The sequence below is a fragment of the Phalangium opilio genome, unplaced genomic scaffold (assembly GCF_054372755.1).
Source record: "Phalangium opilio isolate 3A_F unplaced genomic scaffold, DU_Popi_V2 ptg000232l_1, whole genome shotgun sequence".
Lineage (NCBI taxonomy): Eukaryota > Metazoa > Arthropoda > Arachnida > Opiliones > Phalangiidae > Phalangium > Phalangium opilio.
This window is the reverse complement of record NW_028324223.1, coordinates 1015719-1038270: the sequence shown is the minus strand read 5'-3', so window position 1 is coordinate 1038270 and position 22552 is coordinate 1015719. Positions and strand designations below refer to the sequence as shown.

The 22552-nt window shown below is 36.1% G+C and overlaps 2 protein-coding genes and 1 long non-coding RNA gene across 5 annotated transcripts in view; all 3 read right to left on the bottom strand.

Annotated features, from left to right (window-relative positions):
- Window positions 1-22552, bottom strand: part of LOC149612701 (uncharacterized protein CG1161-like) — a 55412-nt gene that overhangs the window by 8231 nt on the left and 24629 nt on the right. The gene's annotated exons all lie outside the window — the stretch shown is intronic.
- Window positions 8256-11055, bottom strand: LOC149612707 (uncharacterized). 3 transcript variants are annotated; one of them, XR_016376345.1, is made up of 6 exons: window positions 10556-11055; window positions 10417-10455; window positions 10103-10281; window positions 9203-9841; window positions 8668-8811; window positions 8256-8583 (listed from the first exon to the last, which is right to left on the bottom strand). It is a non-coding gene; the product is annotated as an uncharacterized LOC149612707 (long non-coding RNA). The 3 variants fall into 3 exon arrangements; XR_016376344.1 differs by having other exon boundaries at window positions 10417-11054; XR_016376343.1 differs by lacking the exons at window positions 10417-10455; window positions 10556-11055 and having other exon boundaries at window positions 9203-9982; window positions 10051-10119.
- Window positions 16367-18025, bottom strand: LOC149612706 (uncharacterized). Its single transcript, XM_089858232.1, has 5 exons — window positions 17751-18025; window positions 17543-17616; window positions 17196-17441; window positions 16615-16725; window positions 16367-16533 (listed from the first exon to the last, which is right to left on the bottom strand). The coding sequence occupies exons 2-5, from the start codon at window positions 17595-17597 to the stop codon at window positions 16367-16369; spliced, it is 579 nt and encodes a 192-aa protein (XP_089714358.1). The 5' UTR covers window positions 17598-17616; window positions 17751-18025.

Below are 22552 nucleotides of genomic sequence, written 5' to 3'. Positions count from 1 at the left end.
ATTTGGCCTGAAACTTATGAAACCCTTGATATTATGGCTTAAAACTATTCCCTAAATTATGAGCGTAAATAACTTCATGGGTTTCCTTGAAAAAACCACGAGTTTCATCAAGTTTGCATGTTATATAATATTTATGCAAAATACAAATTTGCTTTGAAACCTGTGAAACCCTTGATATTATGGTATAAAATTAATCGCTAAATTATGAACGTAAATAACTTAATAGGTTTCCTTGAAAAAACCGTGAGTTTCATCAAGTTTGCATGTTATATAATATTTATGCAAAATACAAATTTGGTTTGAAACCTGTGAAACCCTTAATATTACGGAATAAAATTAATCGCTAAATTATGAACGTAAATAACTTAATAGGTTTCCTTGAAAAAACCATGAGTTTCATCGAGTTTTCTTGTTTTATACTTTTTATGCAAAATAAATTTGGTTTGAAACCTGTGAAACCCTCGATATTATGGTATAAAATTAATCGCTAAATTATGAGCGTAAATAACTTAATAGGTTTCCTTGAAAAAACCATGAGTTTCATCGAGTTTTCGGTAAATTTATGCATAGCCCACTCTAGAAGCCCGTCCAAACGATTTTTTTTACATGTTAACTCGCGAATACGGCGCGTCACATAGGTTCGGTCTAAACTTTCAAACCCGTCTGGTTTTAACATGGGCGTCTATGGGAGGGGACCAGTTTTTTTCAACGTTTTTGACAATATTAGTGCATCTACTGGTTCAAATCTCTTGAATTTTTAATGAGACGTGTATTGAAAGGTTTGATATTATTCTGTAAAATTTAAAGTCTTCAGCTAAAGTAGTTTTTTTATAAAAAATAAAAATCATCACATAGTAGAGAAATTGAAGGATTTTATGCAAATTAGTATATTGGCTGCAAACTATTGAAAATACTGGCCTTATGCAAGAAAAAGTTTGCAGAGTTTATGCAAATTAGTATTTTTGAAGCAAACTTTTGAAAATGGCGGCCTTATGCAAAAAAATTGGTTTGCTGCAAACTTATGCAAATTAGTAGCGTCCCCGATACGCGCTTTAACATAGGAAAATAATTCTTTGGGCGGGGCGGGCAGCCGCGGGCTTCTATAGCGCGAGCAGCCTGCGTCTGCGAGTCGCGTGATCCAGGCCCGGGGGCTATGCCCAAAATAAGAAGAACGACGATTTCAAGTCCGCGGAACCTTAAAAGAACAACACTTTTGTATTCCGAGACCGAGGCTTAGGAACACGTGAACCGCAGAAACACAACAGAACCGTCAGAACGACACTTTTGTATTCCGGGACCGAGGCTTAGCAACACGTGAACGGTGAACCATCACCCAAGTTAAGTCAATCAAATCTTACTGCTTCCCTATTTCAATAAATTACGCGAATCAGAAGATCACAGCATGTCCGACGATGAAGTATCTGAGCGAGCGCCGAGGGGGAGGGGAACAACCCCACCTTATTTCGACAGTAAAAGAGAAAATTGGACACAATTCTCATTACGTTTGCACTCCTTCTTCTTAGTAAACGAAGTGAAGGCTGATCGGAAAGCTCCTTATTTATTTACCATTCTGGGATCCGAGGAACTCGCTCTTTTAACAAAACGATTTCTTGCGATAACTTGGTGGACAAATTGGATAAACATTTTAACCCCAAGCCCTGCAAGTACGTGGAAAGATTTACCTTCGCAAACAGACGACGAAACGCAAACGAATCGATCGCTACCTACATGGCTGATTTACGAAGACTCACGAGACATTGCAAATTTGGCGGAGCGCAGCTAAACGAGCGGTTACTGGAGCAATTAGTCATAGGCATCAACGATATACAAATGCAAGGCAAAATATTCGAAGAATGTGAAAAAGACGAGAACGTCAGTCTCGATGATGTATTGAAAGTGATTCAGGGAATGGAAACAGCGTCCAGAAACACTCATGAGGTGAAAAGACAGACTGGCCAGATCCCGAATGGAACAACGATGGACGATATCTTACTGGGGGGAAGCACGCAAAAAGCTCACCTCCAATGCCTGAACGACGTTCTCACAACCCTGAGAATAAACGGATTAAAGTTGAAACTAGCCAAATGTAAATTCTAGCAAAGCCAGGTCGATTTCTTGGGACATCACCTCGACGCAGAGGGCCTGCACCCCAAGAATCGAAGATGACAGCTATTATGGAGGCACCAGAGCCAACAAATGTTGAGCAGTTACGCTCATTCTTGGGATTGCTAAACTATTATACTCGTTTTCTCCCAAATAACGCGACAAAATTGGCACCTCTACACGTGGTTCTACATAAGAATGTAAAATGGTCTTGGTTGGCACCTCAGCGCCGAGCTTTTGCGGACGCTAAAACTTCCATCAAGGAATCAAGCTTACTCGTCCACTACGACATCAACAAGCAAGTTCACCTCGCTACGGATGCTTCGCCGGTAGGACTTGGCGCCGTGATCTCCCATGTTACAGAAGATGGCATTGAACAACCTATTGTATTCGCCTCCCGGAGTCTCACTAGCGCAGAGCGAAATTACTCGCAATTGGAAAAAGAAGCATTAGGAATCGTCTTTGGAGTAACAAAATTTCGCGATTACCTATATGGTAAGAAATTCCAACTCCTCACAGACCATCAACCGTTAGTAACGTTGCTGGGAGCAGGAAAACAAATTCCACCTATGGCTGCCGCCCGCATACAGCGTTGGGCCCTGATATTATCAGCTTACAATTATGATATCACATTTCGTAAAGGCTCACTCAACGGAAACGCCGACGCGCTTAGCAGACTCCCACTACCTACACCTGCAATCAGCACGCCGGTGCCCATGGAGTACGTCTTGCTACTTTCGGAAATGGATCGCGGTCCCTTAACGGCCTCGCAAATCGGTGTAGCCACAGAAGAAGATCCGATTCTACGCGTCGTGGCGAACCACATGGAGGGATGGCCAATTCATAAAAACCAGATACCAGACCACTTGGCACCATACTATCGTATGCGGATGGAACTGTCTAACATAAACTATGTCCTATTGCGCGGAAATAGAGTCATAATCCCACTATCATGTCAACAGCAGATTCTAGCGGAACTACACAGCACCCATCAGGGCATAGTCGCTATGAAAAACGTGGCCAGAACCAAACTCTGGTGGCCAGGAATTGACACACAAATAGAACATATGGCTCAATCATGCAAAACATGCCAAAACGCGGCATCCATGCCAAGATCCGAATATCAGAAATGGCCAAACCCAAGAGTTCCCTGGGCCAGGGTACATATGGATTTCGCTGGCCCCATAGAAGGGAAATTTATCCTGGTAATCGTAGACGCATACAGCAAATGGATCGAATTGGAAATCACCTCCACAACTTCGACAGAAGCTGTAGTTCGCAAATTACGCCAGCACATGGCCAGATACGGAATCATGGGTACCCTAGTCACAGATAACGGCACGTGTTTTACGAGCACTACCTTTAAAGCATTCACTACCCAAAATGGTATCCAACACCTCACGACTGCACCGTATCACCCGGCTAGCAATGGTCAAGCTGAACGCACAGTACGAACAGTTAAAGAAACGTTAAAGAAAATCAGCGGTGAAACGATGGAGGCGGTGAATACCCTCAACCGGGGATTAAGAACGTTTCAAAGCGGCTCCCTGGAAACCCGCATTGCTAGAATACTCCTGAATTATAGGAGAACGCATAGGGAAAATCCCCGGCAGAACTAATGCTGGGTAGACAAATCTCTACGAGACTAGATCGGATTCACCCCAATCACATGCCAGCCTACGACTTACCATCCACCGGAAATACCAAGCCGCAACAGTATGACACACAAGATGATGTTTACGCCCGAAACTTCGGAAAAGGAAAAAAAGTGGCTCGAAGGAACCATCGTAAATCCCATTGGAAACACCATGTTTGAAGTCAACACTGAACTTGGCACAGTTCGACGGCATCGAAATCAACTACGGAGGAGACTTACAGCGCCTAGCACAGCTCCGAATAAGGAAGCTGAAGTCATTCATGCTCCTGCCGAACCCACCTTAAGGTTCGGGACAATTCCGGTATTGCCAGTCAACAATCGTATCAGTGGAGAAATTGCGGAAACCCTGCCAATTGGTACCCCGGAACGAGATGATGAAACTACCGTAGCTCACCCAGGTAGTCAGGAAGCAAGTGCAACTATCCCACCGACAGTCGCTATAACTCCATCGAGGAGTAGTCCAAAACAAAGCTCCATCCAGCGCCGGCTTAGCTTTCCACCACCGAAGGAACCAATAACCAAGGAAGGCCCACTGGACTCAACTCCGGAAGAATCACCACCAGCCCAACTGCCATCAAGGAGGATCGTACCTTCACGAAACAGACGACCGCCTGCCCGATACCGCAGCAGTGAACATTGAACTTTAACTAACCGCTTATAATTGAAAATTGAACTTTAACTGTTTAGCTTAAATTTCCTAATTAGTGTGTATAAGACAAAGTCTAAACAAAACCAAAACAAAATTTTCGGGGAGGGTATTGTTCTGTATAGATATTAGTGTGCATGCTTTCGTATAGAGGGCGCCAGGAGGGCTCCTGAAACCAAACCCCTAGCAAAGCTAGATATTAGAGTAAGAATGAGAGAACCTCACTCCTTTCCTGGACACGGGACGTGTCAGTAATGCCTTATTTAATAACACGTATTTTCGACCTCATTGATCTCATTTAATAAAATATTAGTTAGTAGTTGATAGTAAAATGCTTGCCATTTAATCCAACCAACATACATAACACTGGGGAACTGAAGAGTGAGAGGCGGCTTCTCTTTTATGTGCAGGTAAGGCGTTCCAAATGTAGGCGCTTCTATAGAAAAACGAATTTTTCAAAGCAAGGCATCGCGCATAGTGAATAAAATACGTTGGAACAGCATGGCGGGGGCTCAGAGCCATATACCGAGAAAGGTCGAAGTAGGGCGAGGTGGCAAGGCGGATGAGCGTAATAATATCACACACATCTCGACGAACTGATAAGGGCAAGAGATGTAAAGTGCACAGTCTGTCCGCGTATGGTATGTGATTGGCCTTGTGATTTCGGAACCGGAAGTAATGGACTTAAATCGCGTGAATCCTTCGTTTAAAGCGTGGTAGAAAACGGTTTTATCGGCGCAACATTCCAAATAGACGCCTTCAAAGTGTTGTTCGACTCTGGCCAGATCCCGTTTGATGTTTTGGTAGTTTATATTGAAGAGTTGAAGAGGAATGACGCATTTCTGGACGCGTCCAACTAGCGACAGACAGACTTAAATCGCGTAAATCCTTCGTTTAAAGCGTGGTAGAAAACGGTTTTATCGGCGCAACAGTCCAAATAGACGCCTTCAAAGTGTTGTTCGACTCTGGCCAGATCCCGTTTGATGTTTTGGTAGTTTATATTATAGAGTTGAAGAGGAATGACGCATTTCTGGACGCGTCCAACTAGCGACAGACAGTGTCTGTCGCTAGTTGGACGCGTCCAGAAATGCGTCATTCCTCTTCAACTCTATAATATAAACTACCAAAACATCAAACGGGATCTGGCCAGAGTCTAACAACACTTTGAAGGAGTCTATTTGGACTGTTGCGCCGATAAAACCGTTTTCTACCACGCTTTAAACGAAGGATTTACGCGATTTAAGTCCATTACTTCCGGTTCCGGCGACGTCTCTGTCTGTCGCTAGTTGGACGCGTCCAGAAATGCGTCATTCCTCTTCAACTCTTCAATATAAACTACCAAAACATCAAACGGGATCTGGCCAGAGTCTAACAACACTTTGAAGGCGTCTATTTGGACTGTTGCGCCGATAAAACCGTTTTCTACCACGCTTTAAACGAAGGATTTACGCGATTTAAGTCCATTACTTCCGGTTCCGGCGACGTTGACTCTGTCAAACTGGAAATCACAATTTCCCCAGTTTCGGTCCTTAATTTCCAAATTTTTTCTTGATAAATGGCTTTTGGATTGTAATTTAAATTAATTATTCGCTGTTGTTATTTATTTATTTTTCTTTGTGTATTTAGTGTTTTTTTTTTTTTTTTTGTTTTGTCCCGTACGTTCTTCTTGCGAAATCTCGCTTACGATTATCAATTGTTACTAATAAGGCTTGGCCTTCCATCTCTAGCCCACTTACTTGAAATTATTGATATTAAATTTCCTTCAAAATTAATTAATAATAAGATTAAATTAAGCGACTTACTCGCAAAACTTAACTTTTTAATTCCGAATTCTCTCCGTCATACCGTGACTTTTTATGTACCTATGAAAGTTCTTAATCCAATTACTCGAATTCAGAATACGTATAATAAATATTCCCAGACAATAGATATATTTTCCGTACCGATTAAAAATATACGCTAGTACAAAGTTAAACTCAATCCCATGTATATATGTAAAAAGTGTATTTTCTGTAATTATTGTATTGCTATCCTATGATGTCTGTCTATATTCTCGTGAACTACTTGTATAGTTTTTTATATAGACATTAAAAATCTATTTCATTTCATTTCATTATTATTATTATTATTATTATTAACAGTATTAGAATTAGGAATGGGTTGTGGAACCGCAAATTAAAAGAATATAGAAATAGGGAAATTAATGACCAGCGTCGATTTGGCAGAATGAGAGGGTGGGTCGAATTTTGGGAACTCGCGACGGAAAAAATAGCTATAACCTGATTTCAGATCTAACTATGCATTTCTTTTAAAATAGATTTCAAGCTATAATTCACGCTAATTATAATTTTTTTGGCCTAAATGGGAAATAAAGTTATTTACTATGAAGTTGCGTTGTTTGTATTTCAATTATTAATAAGATCTAGCATTCAGCTTTGAAATGAGACCAAAGAAATCGGAGCAGAAATAAGTTTGAAAAAAAACCTACTTACCATCCTTACAACATCCATGGATTAACTAACGCTAGGGATTGTTCGTTCCCTCTAAAAGATTAAGTATGCATGTTCCAAACACCCCCTAGCAGCAAGCAGCTACTATCATTGAGTCCTAATATATGTATTTCTAGAGTTTTTGCTGAATTTCCTCCTCGCGTACTCGGATTCGTCGAATTTCATTACTTTATCATTAGTCGTTAGCGCCATCTGTCGCCTTACGTGAGAAGCTTAAAAGAATTTCCCACGATTTTGCGGGAGAGCGCCCCGGCCCCGCAAAATCGCCGCAGCTTGAGTTCGAAAATTAGGCTTAGAAAGAAGTACAGCGCGAAATATGAAAGTTAGGTAATTGAAAAACAGTAAGTGGAGCCTAATAAATAAAATTTGATATTTAATAAAAGGAATATTGATCAACACTGGTAGAAATAAAAATGTTCTGTGACATAAGCATATACGTATAGAAATTTAATAAATATTTAGATAGTTCAACCCTTTTTGAACTGTACCATTAAGATTCCCTACCAAAAATTCGGAATTACCAAAACAATGGTGTCAGGCCATTAATGGAATTGAATGGACTTGAAAAATAGATATTTGCGGTGATCATTTTTGTCAAGTTGACTATCACGAAAGCTCAAAAACACATATACTATCGGTTAATGCAGTTCCTTCTCTGTTTTTACTCGAATCTAGCAATTTACTTTCATTATCATAAGCGGTTTCTAAACATTTCCTATCTATATTGAGAAATTATAGCAGACGCCATAGTAACAAATATGTATTTTTTAAGTGAAATAGATAAAGTTATCCATCCGTCCCATAATTTCAAAAACGATGGTCGCGCGAGCGCGAAAACCCGATATCCAAATAGAACTCTAGAAGGATATATGTTCTGAACTCAATGGCTACTATCCCTAACCGGAAGTTACAAGAAAATTGGACCAATTATCACTGTGTCCTATGACGTCAAAATTAAAATCCCACCTAAAATTGGGCGCCGCCATCTTTAAAATCCGCAAAAACGATTTATTTTACGTAGAGATGGCGCTATATCTACATCAGTTTTGGTCCAATAAATTGGGGAAATGAAGAGGAGAATCAAGGAATAATTCGGAACATGAAGTTGGCCTTCGCCAACATTATTATCCAGGCCTGAGCGCGCTATCTCGGGAAAGGGAGTAAAGGCGTATTTGGGCACCACGCATAGGTGGCGCTTTTGAGAACCTCTTACCTCCCGCGAAATTTAAAACCCAGAAAAACTGGGTAGAGGGATGAACTTGGGTAATTGAAAACTACGAATTATTAGAAATCTAAGGGAATGGTTTTAAGTAATATATTTAAAATATAAAATAAGTCATTTTTAAATGAATTTTTTTTATTTGTCTTATGTTTGTAGCAAGTTTTTCATCACATTTCAAAAATAGGAATGTTAAAACATGAAATTTTTTTTGACTTCTTTTAAACTAGTATCACATTTTTAAGCAGTGTCACATTTTAAAAATATTAATGTTAAAACATGAAATATTTTGGGGGGGACAAAGTTTCGGTGTTGGCCGATTCATTTGAAAAATTAAGCGTCCTTCAAATTGAATGTCTGGAATTTGACACATTCTCAATTGATGATAGAGGGGTTCTAGTACAATCCAATTTTGTTCTTTTGGGTGATAACTGCCTAGATGGCGAATCTTTATTGAAAAATACATTTTTTTCATAATGACGAATATCATCTGTAGGAACTTTTTCAAATATTGCACAAATCCAATTCTTACTTCTCTCAGGTTCTTTAGGAAATGAATGAAAACTGTACTATACTCTATCTTCATTTTGGCTTCTCTTTTTACTCTTCGTTCCAGTACTTTCATTACATGAGGGTACTACGCATTTTATAGCCATCCTGTCTATACTTACGAGCACTAGAAAATAATATTACTATTTTACTCAAGCTAATAAGTAGAACCATGCACGAATAACTTAAAAAATTAATACGCTCCTAATTTAGAGAGGCCGATTTAGAGTTAATGTTGCAATATTTAGGAAAAGTATCAGGGTAAAAACAAATCTAATTAGCAATATGATAGAAAAGGCTCCAATTTATCTATTTTGTTAATAACAACCACCAAAACAAGTTAAAAAGACTAAGAATTTCGCTAAGCCTTAGCTTATCTAGTTATTTGAAAATTTGGATTTTCTTCACAACTTATATGTAAATATTACTACATTTTCTACATTAAAAATATTTACTGATTTTCAATTTTAATATACATCGCACTTCTTAATTTATTTTTCAACGAAAATTTAACTTACACTCTGCTGAAACTTTCGAAATTCATCCACCGTCCCAACTCCCAAGACGTAAATGTTGACGACTTGACGAAGAAATAACCGAAAAGCGACGCAAATATTTTCAAATTTTTTCTCGTGACGTCAGTTTGTGACGTCTGTCTGTGACGTAGGAGTATCTGAAAAGCGCCCCTTGCGGATGCATTCGGCGAATTCAAAGATACCGGAAAAAATCTCGGAAAAGGAGCGCGCTCAGGCCTGGATAATAATGTTGGCGAAGAGTTGGCGATAGAAATACATGGGAAACACGGTTAGTGAACAATCCCTAGCGTTAGTTAATCCATGCAACATAAGCCAATTTGAAAATAAATATAATTATTTAAAATTCTTCATTTATTATATAAAAATTCTTAAAATACATTTTGCTGACCGCCATTTTGTTAATAATTTACTGATTAGCCTCAAACAAAATTTAATTTAAAATTTAATTTATAATTTAAAATTTAATTTAAAATTTAAAATTTAATTTAAAATTTAATTTAAAATAGATAAACTTCATCCGCCTTCTCTTTCAAGTACAGGTAGTCTGGGAATGCGCCGTTCCCATTGTAAATGTTTTCCCTGAACCAGTTTGACCATAAGCCAGGATAGTGGCATTGTACCCTAATAATAAATCTCAATTAAATACTAAGCCTAAAGAACAGTAACAAAAAGAACAGCGGAGTTTAATTTAATTAATATATTAAATCACTTAAGTCTTAACATTCTGAAAACAGAATTAATAAGCCTAACTTAAGCCCTAACCTAACTTAAAATTAAGCCTAACATAAGCCCTAACCTAACTTAAAATTAAGCCTAACATAAGCCCTAACCTAACTTAAAATTAAGCCTAACATAAGCCCAACACAAAATATTAAGGCTTACCATTAAATATAGTTTCAATCAGTTTTTTGCCGGTTTTCTCATAAACTTCATCCTGCTTTGAGTCAGGTGGGAACACGTGATCGTAGGCAAAGCATTTATTGACATCAGGAAGGGAGACTTGATTCTGTGCCTTTGAAAAACGCACGACTATTTTGGCGCCTTCATTGGTTTCCCGACCACTAAAATAGTCCACAAGGGTCGGTCAAGAGGTTTAAATGGTAATAATCAAAGCCCAATTTATTTAAAATCAAGCAATTAATTTAAATTAATTAAAGTTAATATAAACAGGATCGTAAAAGCTTACCGCTGCTTACCAAGTTTCACAATGCGCTTGTTAAACTTTAAAACTATTACTTTAAATTTAAAAATGATTAAAAAATGTTTAAAACGTCCAGGTTTAAAAGAATGATTTACACGAACATTAAAATACAAACATTCTAAAATAAAACTAACTAATTAGCTTTAGTAACATGATATTCAACCTAGAAGCGTCAGACTTCAGGTCCAGGAAGCAACTACCAAACAATTTAACATGACTTTCCGAAGAAAGTTCCCTCTGAAATTTTGAAATTGACATTTGGTTTTTTTTTAATTATTTCGTAGTGGTTTTTTTTACGGTTAGGGGCTGTACATAGACATTAGAATACTATAAGATGGCCTCCACTGACGTCTGCTACGGTGCGTTCCAGACCAGAGAGTAGTACTTCTTTGGCAGTCTGGGAAATAAGGATATTTTTTAAACTAGTCCTTGGGACCAGTGACCACCCTAGGGTCCGAAATAATAAACTGGTCTCCGGACTGGTCCCTGGCTTTGTTCTCTTATAGATTTGCAATTAATAAACTGGTCCCGAGGACCAGTAACCCCCACTTTTTGAATTAAAAAACTAGTCCAAGCAATTAATAAACTGGTTTTGGACCAGAGGAAGTGTGCTATTTCCCAGGGGTGACTATCACTTCCCCGAACGTTCGTTTGCCCGAAAAGCCGATCTCATTCCCCCGAATTTAGAGCTCGTTTTTCCCGGACTGTTCTTTGGTAGTACTGAGGGCCGCAAATAAGAAAATTTTCTTATAGGACACGTGTCCAGTGACTGAGTAAGCACGGATGTGCTCCATGGAGTAAGTGAGTAACCGGAGCAACGCCTACGAGATTTATGTAACGCCTATGCACGCGGCTCCATAGAGACTATAAACCCCAAGGAGTGGAAGGAATGCCTCAACTTGTTGCCCCTTTTTTCCTGGTAAACGGGCCGGAAGCTCTCATGTACCAATTTAGGAGCAACATCATTATTTGCGCTTGTAGAGCGGGGGACCTGCCACTCCTTGGGGTTTATAGTCTCTATGGCGGCTCATGTTTTTCTGGAGTTTATACCAAGGAGGATAATATGGAGGGCCGACTTAGTATAATTTTAGGAAAGTGACTGGTAGCCCTGCTTACGCTAGTGGCCCCTGGTTCATCTGCGGAAAACTAACGTTTTGTCGTCTGCAACATATTCGGTCCGCCATCGCGATTCGCCAAAAAAATATCCCCCTACCTCACCCGCCCGCCAAACCAATAGTTTTCCGTAAATGAACCAGGTGTCAGCAGGATCGAGCTCCAAAAATCACTTAACACCCCCCAAAGGCTAAGTCGGCCCTCCATATTATCCTCCTTGATTAATAGGTCAATTTGATGAAGTTGTTTAATTTTCTATGTTGAGATTGTAGGTTTTGAATAAAATATTTCTTCCCATGGAATTTCCCTAGATTTAGCAAATTTTTGGTGGAATTTCCCTTTTCCCTTTTTACCGTTTTTAAGAGTCAAAATTTCCCCAGATATGGGAAATTTCCCTCAATCTGGCATCACTGTCGGACTTTTGAGTTTTGACACTTGAACGCGGAAATGTATATAGAGAGTGCTCAGGGCTGTAAATAAGCTGTCGCTGATAGTAGAAGACTACTCTGAGTGACGTCAGAAACGCATGATTCAATGTGTACGTATCGTCTGCTAGACCGACGCTGCTAGCCAGCAGAGCCAGCCACAGTACCACCCATCTACAGGCGTGTCTGACGTGCCGGCTCGGTGATACTGAGCGTGTTCCTTGTTAACCTAATTTATTATTTATAGTTATTGAAATTAAATTATTAACAAAATTATAATAATTATGTCGGATTGGCGTAGTTTACCCAATTCTTTCCCGCCAATAAAAGGGAAAAATGATCCGTTGAAAATTGCGAGTACATCAGCGATGGTGCCAGACCCCGAAGGCAAATCTATTTGCCTTCGGAAGCGACTGACGCGGAAATCTTACAACCATTTCATTACATCATGGAAGTTCCCGGTAAAGAAATTAGAACTAAATTAACTAAAGCCTTTAAACGTGTTAATGAGTGTCGAGATCTGGGTGTCCAAATAGATCATAATCTAAAATTTGGTAGGATTTCGGTATGAGTGAATAAGGTCAAAAATCATTTTAGAGCAAAATCAAGCACACCATTCGATAGAGCGTAAAATTTAGATCTAAAATAACCCCCGCTTTTTTCAAATTTCCAAAAAAAAAACTAAAAAAAAAATTTTGCAGTATAGGTGAACAAGGTCAAAAACAGTGTGGAAAACATCAGAGGGCCAATAATTTGCCACCTTTTCCAACCTAACTTAACCAAACCTAACCTAACCTAACCAAACCTAACCTAACCTAACCAAACCTAACCTAACCAAACCTAACCTAACCTAACCAAACCTAACCTAACCTAACCAAACCTAACCAAACCAAACCTAACCTAACCTAACCTAACCTAACCTATTCGGCCTCTTAAGTGAAAATGAGCCCTAACGTTAAACATCAATATTTTGGAAAAGGTGGCAATTCTTATGGGGGATAACACTTTTTTTTTTTTTTTTTGGAAATTTGAAAAAAGCGGCGGCCATTTTAGATCTAAATTTTACGCTCTATCGAATGGTGTGCTTGATTTTGCTCTAAAATGATTTTTGACCTTATTCACTCATACCGAAATTGTACCTAAAATTTCATTCCCATGTGAGAAAGACTTGTGGTCGCGCCAAAGGTTTACTAGCCACTATCAAAGCCAATTTCCCAGGCATCACCCCTGAGTTTCTGACCCGCATTTATAACTGCTACGTTCGCCCAGTCCTAGAATTTGGTAGCCAAATCTGGAACCCTCACTCAGCTCTCGACATTCAACAACTAGACAACATTCAGGGTTCCTTCTCTCGACTACCGCGTATCCTAAAACATCAACCCAGAGACAGTAGGCTATCTACCCTTGGTTGGCCTTCTTTGACTACTCGTCGGTCTTACCTCGACCTAATCAGTTTATTCAAAATCCTAAATTGTCCCGACCAAAGATTCTTTTCCGCTGCTCCCTCGTCTATCCCCACCCGTGGTCACCATAGAAAATTATTTCGTCAACAGGCCCGTAAAAATCAACTGAAGCACTCTTTTTTCCATCGGTTGGTGCCCATCTGGAATTCCCTACCCCCTGAGATTATCTCCCTAAAATCACTTGTGCAATTTAAAACCAAACTTAAACAACACTTAAGCCTTTAATTAATTCCCCTCACAATTTTCAACCTAAGAAATCGCAGCTGTAAGGCTTCATTCAGCCCTAGCTCGTATCCCCCCTCAGGAGCAAAAAAAAAAAAAAAAAACCATTGGTTAAACGTTCCAACTGAGATATGCGTCCAAATTGGTGAGGTTATTAAAATGCTGCATAATGCTAGTCTACTAATAGACGATATTGAGGACAATTCTAAATTGCGCCGTGGTATCCCAGTAGCCCATTCCATTTTTGGTATCGCTAGCACGATAAACGCCGCGAATTACGCGTATTTCTTGGCTCTAGAACGTTTGCAAAAGCTTGGACACGCGGACATAGACATTAGAATACTATTAATAACCTAGACACACTTATCGGAAGAGAAACACGCGCTTTTTGGATGCCGATTTTACGCTATTTACCCATTTTATATGCTATGGGGAAAAACAAGACGTTGGCCACCTAGCGGCGGACGGAGAAACTAAAAATCAAAATAATTCCAAAAAGGCGGTAAATTTATGTTGCATTTTCTGTATTTTTAAAAGAGAAGGCATAAAAATAGACCAATTATGTTAAGAAAGTTAGGTTTTATTAAGATATAAATGCATTTTCTATTTCTTTATGTTGCATTTTCTGTATTTTTAAAAGAGAAGGCATAAAAAAAGACAAATTATGTTAAGAAAGTTAGGTTTCACTAAGATGTAAAAGCGTTTTCTATTTATTTATGTAAATTTCAATTAAATAAAAGCCGGAATTTGGCACATATACAGACAGGTGAAGTAGAATCATAAATAATTACACTTTGCGAGCATGAGGTTTCTTAATGTATGGTGATATACATAAAATAATTATATAATTTTATTATTTCGACTCTTTCGAATATACCAGGAATTTTCTAACTAATTTGGATCAAAAAGCGCGGGAAGAAGTTAAAATAATTGGCGGGAATCCGCATTTACTCACTGTTTTAGATGAACTTATGAATTGGTGATTGTACTTAACTTAATAAATAAAAAAATGTAATTTTTTGTGGCCTAAATGGGAAATAAAGTTATTTACTATGAAGCTACGTTGTTTATATTTCAGTTATTAATTAGATCTCTTTGAAATGAGACCAAAAAAAATTAAAATCGGACCAGAAACAAGTGAAAAAAACACCTACTTACCATCCCTACAAGCAGAAGTGACCACTTCTGTTACAACATAAGCCAGGATTTATATATTTGGATAATATTCTCAGAACTTTTTGTATAACTTTTAAACTCCTTTAAATCAACTCCTTAAAATTCCCCGATTTTATTAACAACTCCTTAAAATTCCCTGACCTTTAATTCTCTTTAAAATAATAGTATCTCACCTTAATTCCGGTAAAATCCTCGCGTATATGAACTTCTTTGACACCAGATGGATTGAACAAATCATAAATACTTTCATTATTGAATTGAATTGAATTTTATTTCGGGCATGATAACATACATCAGTACTTTTCAAAATCATACACGAGTTAAATTAGGTCTTTAAACATAACTATAATAAATAACAATTTATAATTTATTTCATATAAAACAGTTCTATAAAAGTTTGAATAAAAATATAGAATAACAGTTCTATAAAAGTTTGAATAAAAATATAGAATAACAGTTCTATAAAAGTTTGAATAAAAATATAGAATAACAGTTCTATTAAAGTTTGAATAAAAATAAAGAATAACAGTTCTATTAAAGTTTGAATAAAAATAAAGAATAACAGTTCTATAAAAGTTTGAATAAAAATAAAGAATAACAGTTCTATTAAAGTTTGAATAAAAATAAAGAATAACAGTTCTATTAAAGTTTGAATAAAAATAAAGAATAACAGTTCTATAAAAGTTTGAATAAAAATAAAGAATAACAGTTCTATAAAAGTTCTATAAAAGTTTGAATAAAAATAAAGAAAAGAAAAATAAATTAATAAATAAAACATGGGAAATCTGTCCATAATAAAACATTAAATTAAAATTAATAATTATTATAATTCATTAGATAAAAACCCATCCATTCACGTACTTCTAAGAATGAAACTCTTATGGTATGGATATGAGTTTCAGCCTTTGATGCGGTTAGTTTGAATTTAAAATTTAAAATTTTAAATTTAAATTTTAATTTAAATTTTAATTTAAAATTTAATTTAAAATTTAATTTAAAATTTAATTTAAAATTTAATTTAAAATTTAATTTAAAATTTAATTTAAAATTTAATTTAAAATTTAATTTAAAATTTAATTTAAAATTTAATTTAAAATTTAATTTAAAATTTAATTTAAAATTTAATTTAAAATTTAATTTAAAATTTAATTTAAAATTTAATTTAAAATTTAATTTAAAATTTAATTTAAAATTTAATTTAAAATTTAATTTAAAATTTAATTTAAAATTTAATTTAAAATTTAATTTAAAATTTAATTTAAAATTTAATTTAAAATTTAATTTAAAATTTAATTTAAAATTTAATTTAAAATTTAATTTAAAATTTAATTTAAAATTTAATTTAAAATTTAATTTAAAATTTAATTTAAAATTTAATTTAAAATTTAATTTAAAATTTAATTTAAAATTTAATTTAAAATTTAATTTAAAATTTAATTTAAAATTTAATTTAAAATTTAATTTAAAATTTAATTTAAAATTTAATTTAAAATTTAATTTAAAATTTAATTTAAAATTTAATTTAAAATTTAATTTAAAATTTAATTTAAAATTTAATTTTAAGAATTCTGGGATCTTTATTAACTATCGGTTTATTTTGGATTTTTTTGGCTCGATCGGCGTATCGAAGCGTATTCAACGTTTCCTCCAAATTACTATCGGCGGGACTGACGCAAGCCACCATTACCGTATAGCTATTACCTCCCAGCGAATCTTAATTGAGATTAATTTAAATAGAGACATTCAAATTATGATTTATTGTTGCGTATGCCTATCAATTATTAAATTAAATACCTTGTAGAAGTCTGGTTAGTTTCGAATCTCGATAGGGTATGTGCGACTTTCGGTCACAGAGGGCGCTGATGACGTTGCCAAGTGCCAATAATCCCTTATTGATGTTAACACCTTAAGTGACATTGAAATAAAATTTTAATTAAATTATACTTTTAAGACCAAATATTAAATTAGTTAATACATTTCAGGGCCAAATATTAAATTTAATGATTATTTTTTAATTTTTAGTTAATTTGCCTAACTACTCGGGCCTCAATTGTCGTAACGCCAAGTAATTAGTATCATTGGAAAGGGGAGAAATTGGACTATAACATACTCTGAGGACTTGCCCGTATCTCTTATAGAACCAGAGTTAAAAGGTTTCGTGTAAATAAGTCCCGTGTTAATACTATGGCGCGAAGGTTAATGAACATTTTACTTAATTACTCGGACCCTGATTATCGTAACCCCAAGTAATTAGTATCATTGGAAATAACTTAAGTCTTAACATTCTGAAAACAGAATTAATAAGCCTAACTTAAGCCCTAACCTAACTTAAAATTAAGCCTAACATAGGCCCAACACAAAATATTAAGGCTTACCTTTAGAGATAGTTTCAATCAGTTTTTTGCCACATTTATCGTAAATTTCATCCTGCTTGGAGTCAGGTGGGAACACGTGATCGTAGCTGAAACATTTATTGAGATCCGGAAGGGAAACTTGATTAGTTGCCTTTGAAAAGTGCACGGCAATTTTGGCGCCTCCATTGGTTTCCCAGCGGACAAGGGGACGTGAACGTACCACAACTGTTACTGGAATAACTTTCTCCAGTGCAGCTGTGGTGGCTTCTATTTAAATTAAAAGGGCGTAGTTTAAATAAAATGGGCCTATTTTTAAATCAGATAAATATGCCAGATAGATTCGCGTAAGAAATTAATTGAAACAATACCAGCGTTGGCTCTAGGAGAGACTCGAGTGGTTGTTGATTTGAGTTTGCCAAGCATTGTTGAATTTGTTTTACCACTAAAATAGTACACAAGGGTCGGTCAATAAGTTTAAATGGTAATAATCAAGGCCCAATTTATTTAAAATATAGCAATTAATTTAAATAAATTAAAGTTAATATATAAACAGGATCAGAAAAGCTTATTGCTTACCTAGTATCACAAGGCGCTTGTTGAGTACAAAAACTTAACTACTATTACTTCAAATTACCGTCCCGGTTTAAAAAACTGATAAACCTGAACATTAAAATACAAACATTATAAAATTAAACTAACGAATTAGCTTTAGTAAAATGATATTCAACCTAGAAGCGTCAGACTTCAGGTCCAGGAAGCAACTACCAAACAATTTAACATGACTTTCCGAAGAAAGTTCCCTCTGAAATTTTGAAATTGACATTTGGTTTTTTTTTAATTATTTCGTAGTGGTTTTTTTTACGGTTAGGGGCTGTACATAGACATTAGAATACGATAAGATGGCCTCCACTGACGTCTGCTACGGTGCGTTCCAGACCAGAGAGTAGTACTTCTTTGGCAGTCTGGGAAATAAGGATATTTTTTAAACTAGTCCTTGGGACCAGTGACCACCCTAGGGTCCGAAATAATAAACTGGTCTCCGGACTGGTCCCTGGCTTTGTTCTCTTATAGATTTGCAATTAATAAACTGGTCCCGAGGACCAGTAACCCCCACTTTTTGAATTAAAAAACTAGTCCAAGCAATTAATAAACTGGTTTTGGACCAGAGGAAGTGTGCTATTTCCCAGGGGTGACTATCACTTCCCCGAACGTTCGTTTGCCCGAAAAGCCGATCTCATTCCCCCGAATTTAGAGCTCGTTTTTCCCGGACTGTTCTTTGGTAGTACTGAGGGCCGCAAATAAGAAAATTTTCTTATAGGACACGTGCCCAGTGACTGAGTAAGCACGGATGTGCTCCATGGAGTAAGTGAGTAACCGGAGCAACGCCTACGAGATTTATGTAACGCCTATGCACGCGGCTCCATAGAGACTATAAACCCCAAGGAGTGGAAGGAATGCCTCAACTTGTTGCCCCTTTTTTCCTGGTAAACGGGCCGGAAGCTCTCATGTACCAATTTAGGAGCAACATCATTATTTGCGCTTGTAGAGCGGGGGACCTGCCACTCCTTGGGGTTTATAGTCTCTATGGCGGCTCATGTTTTTCTGGAGTTTATACCAAGGAGGATAATATGGAGGGCCGACTTAGTATAATTTTAGGAAAGTGACTGGTAGCCCTGCTTACGCTAGTGGCCCCTGGTTCATCTGCGGAAAACTAACGTTTTGTCGTCTGCAACATATTCGGTCCGCCATCGCGATTCGCCAAAAAAATATCCCCCTACCTCACCCGCCCGCCAAACCAATAGTTTTCCGTAAATGAACCAGGTGTCAGCAGGATCGAGCTCCAAAAATCACTTAACACCCCCCAAAGGCTAAGTCGGCCCTCCATATTATCCTCCTTGATTAATAGGTCAATTTGATGAAGTTGTTTAATTTTCTATGTTGAGATTGTAGGTTTTGAATAAAATATTTCTTCCCATGGAATTTCCCTAGATTTAGCAAATTTTTGGTGGAATTTCCCTTTTCCCTTTTTACCGTTTTTAAGAGTCAAAATTTCCCCAGATATGGGAAATTTCCCTCAATCTGGCATCACTGTCGGACTTTTGAGTTTTGACACTTGAACGCGGAAATGTATATAGAGAGTGCTCAGGGCTGTAAATAAGCTGTCGCTGATAGTAGAAGACTACTCTGAGTGACGTCAGAAACGCATGATTCAATGTGTACGTATCGTCTGCTAGACCGACGCTGCTAGCCAGCAGAGCCAGCCACAGTACCACCCATCTACAGGCGTGTCTGACGTGCCGGCTCGGTGATACTGAGCGTGTTCCTTGTTAACCTAATTTATTATTTATAGTTATTGAAATTAAATTATTAACAAAATTATAATAATTATGTCGGATTGGCGTAGTTTACCCAATTCTTTCCCGCCAATAAAAGGGAAAAATGATCCGTTGAAAATTGCGAGTACATCAGCGATGGTGCCAGACCCCGAAGGCAAATCTATTTGCCTTCGGAAGCGACTGACGCGGAAATCTTACAACCATTTCATTACATCATGGAAGTTCCCGGTAAAGAAATTAGAACTAAATTAACTAAAGCCTTTAAACGTGTTAATGAGTGTCGAGATCTGGGTGTCCAAATAGATCATAATCTAAAATTTCATTCCCATGTGAGAAAGACTTGTGGTCGCGCCAAAGGTTTACTAGCCACTATCAAAGCCAATTTCCCAGGCATCACCCCTGAGTTTCTGACCCGCATTTATAACTGCTACGTTCGCCCAGTCCTAGAATTTGGTAGCCAAATCTGGAACCCTCACTCAGCTCTCGACATTCAACAACTAGACAACATTCAGGGTTCCTTCTCTCGACTACCGCGTATCCTAAAACATCAACCCAGAGACAGTAGGCTATCTACCCTTGGTTGGCCTTCTTTGACTACTCGTCGGTCTTACCTCGACCTAATCAGTTTATTCAAAATCCTAAATTGTCCCGACCAAAGATTCTTTTCCGCTGCTCCCTCGTCTATCCCCACCCGTGGTCACCATAGAAAATTATTTCGTCAACAGGCCCGTAAAAATCAACTGAAGCACTCTTTTTTCCATCGGTTGGTGCCCATCTGGAATTCCCTACCCCCTGAGATTATCTCCCTAAAATCACTTGTGCAATTTAAAACCAAACTTAAACAACACTTAAGCCTTTAATTAATTCCCCTCACAATTTTCAACCTAAGAAATCGCAGCTGTAAGGCTTCATTCAGCCCTAGCTCGTATCCCCCCTCAGGAGCAAAAAAAAAAAAAAAAAACCATTGGTTAAACGTTCCAACTGAGATATGCGTCCAAATTGGTGAGGTTATTAAAATGCTGCATAATGCTAGTCTACTAATAGACGATATTGAGGACAATTCTAAATTGCGCCGTGGTATCCCAGTAGCCCATTCCATTTTTGGTATCGCTAGCACGATAAACGCCGCGAATTACGCGTATTTCTTGGCTCTAGAACGTTTGCAAAAGCTTGGACACGCGGACATAGACATTAGAATACTATTAATAACCTAGACACACTTATCGGAAGAGAAACACGCGCTTTTTGGATGCCGATTTTACGCTATTTACCCATTTTATATGCTATGGGGAAAAACAAGACGTTGGCCACCTAGCGGCGGACGGAGAAACTAAAAATCAAAATAATTCCAAAAAGGCGGTAAATTTATGTTGCATTTTCTGTATTTTTAAAAGAGAAGGCATAAAAATAGACCAATTATGTTAAGAAAGTTAGGTTTTATTAAGATATAAATGCATTTTCTATTTCTTTATGTTGCATTTTCTGTATTTTTAAAAGAGAAGGCATAAAAAAAGACAAATTATGTTAAGAAAGTTAGGTTTCACTAAGATGTAAAAGCGTTTTCTATTTATTTATGTAAATTTCAATTAAATAAAAGCCGGAATTTGGCACATATACAGACAGGTGAAGTAGAATCATAAATAATTACACTTTGCGAGCATGAGGTTTCTTAATGTATGGTGATATACATAAAATAATTATATAATTTTATTATTTCGACTCTTTCGAATATACCAGGAATTTTCTAACTAATTTGGATCAAAAAGCGCGGGAAGAAGTTAAAATAATTGGCGGGAATCCGCATTTACTCACTGTTTTAGATGAACTTATGAATTGGTGATTGTACTTAACTTAATAAATAAAAAAATGTAATTTTTTGTGGCCTAAATGGGAAATAAAGTTATTTACTATGAAGCTACGTTGTTTATATTTCAGTTATTAATTAGATCTCTTTGAAATGAGACCAAAAAAAATTAAAATCGGACCAGAAACAAGTGAAAAAAACACCTACTTACCATCCCTACAAGCAGAAGTGACCACTTCTGTTACAACATAAGCCAGGATTTATATATTTGGATAATATTCTCAGAACTTTTTGTATAACTTTTAAACTCCTTTAAATCAACTCCTTAAAATTCCCCGATTTTATTAACAACTCCTTAAAATTCCCTGACCTTTAATTCTCTTTAAAATAATAGTATCTCACCTTAATTCCGGTAAAATCCTCGCGTATATGAACTTCTTTGACACCAGATGGATTGAACAAATCATAAATACTTTCATTATTGAATTGAATTGAATTTTATTTCGGGCATGATAACATACATCAGTACTTTTCAAAATCATACACGAGTTAAATTAGGTCTTTAAACATAACTATAATAAATAACAATTTATAATTTATTTCATATAAAACAGTTCTATAAAAGTTTGAATAAAAATATAGAATAACAGTTCTATAAAAGTTTGAATAAAAATATAGAATAACAGTTCTATAAAAGTTTGAATAAAAATATAGAATAACAGTTCTATTAAAGTTTGAATAAAAATAAAGAATAACAGTTCTATTAAAGTTTGAATAAAAATAAAGAATAACAGTTCTATAAAAGTTTGAATAAAAATAAAGAATAACAGTTCTATTAAAGTTTGAATAAAAATAAAGAATAACAGTTCTATTAAAGTTTGAATAAAAATAAAGAATAACAGTTCTATAAAAGTTTGAATAAAAATAAAGAATAACAGTTCTATAAAAGTTCTATAAAAGTTCTATAAAAGTTTGAATAAAAATAAAGAAAAGAAAAATAAATTAATAAATAAAACATGGGAAATCTGTCCATAATAAAACATTAAATTAAAATTAATAATTATTATAACTCATTAGATAAAAACCCATCCATTCACGTACTTCTAAGAATGAAACTCTTATGGTATGGATATGAGTTTCAGCCTTTGATGCGGTTAGTTTGAATTTAAAATTTAAAATTTTAAATTTAAATTTTAATTTAAAATTTTAAATTTAAATTTTAATTTAAAATTTAATTT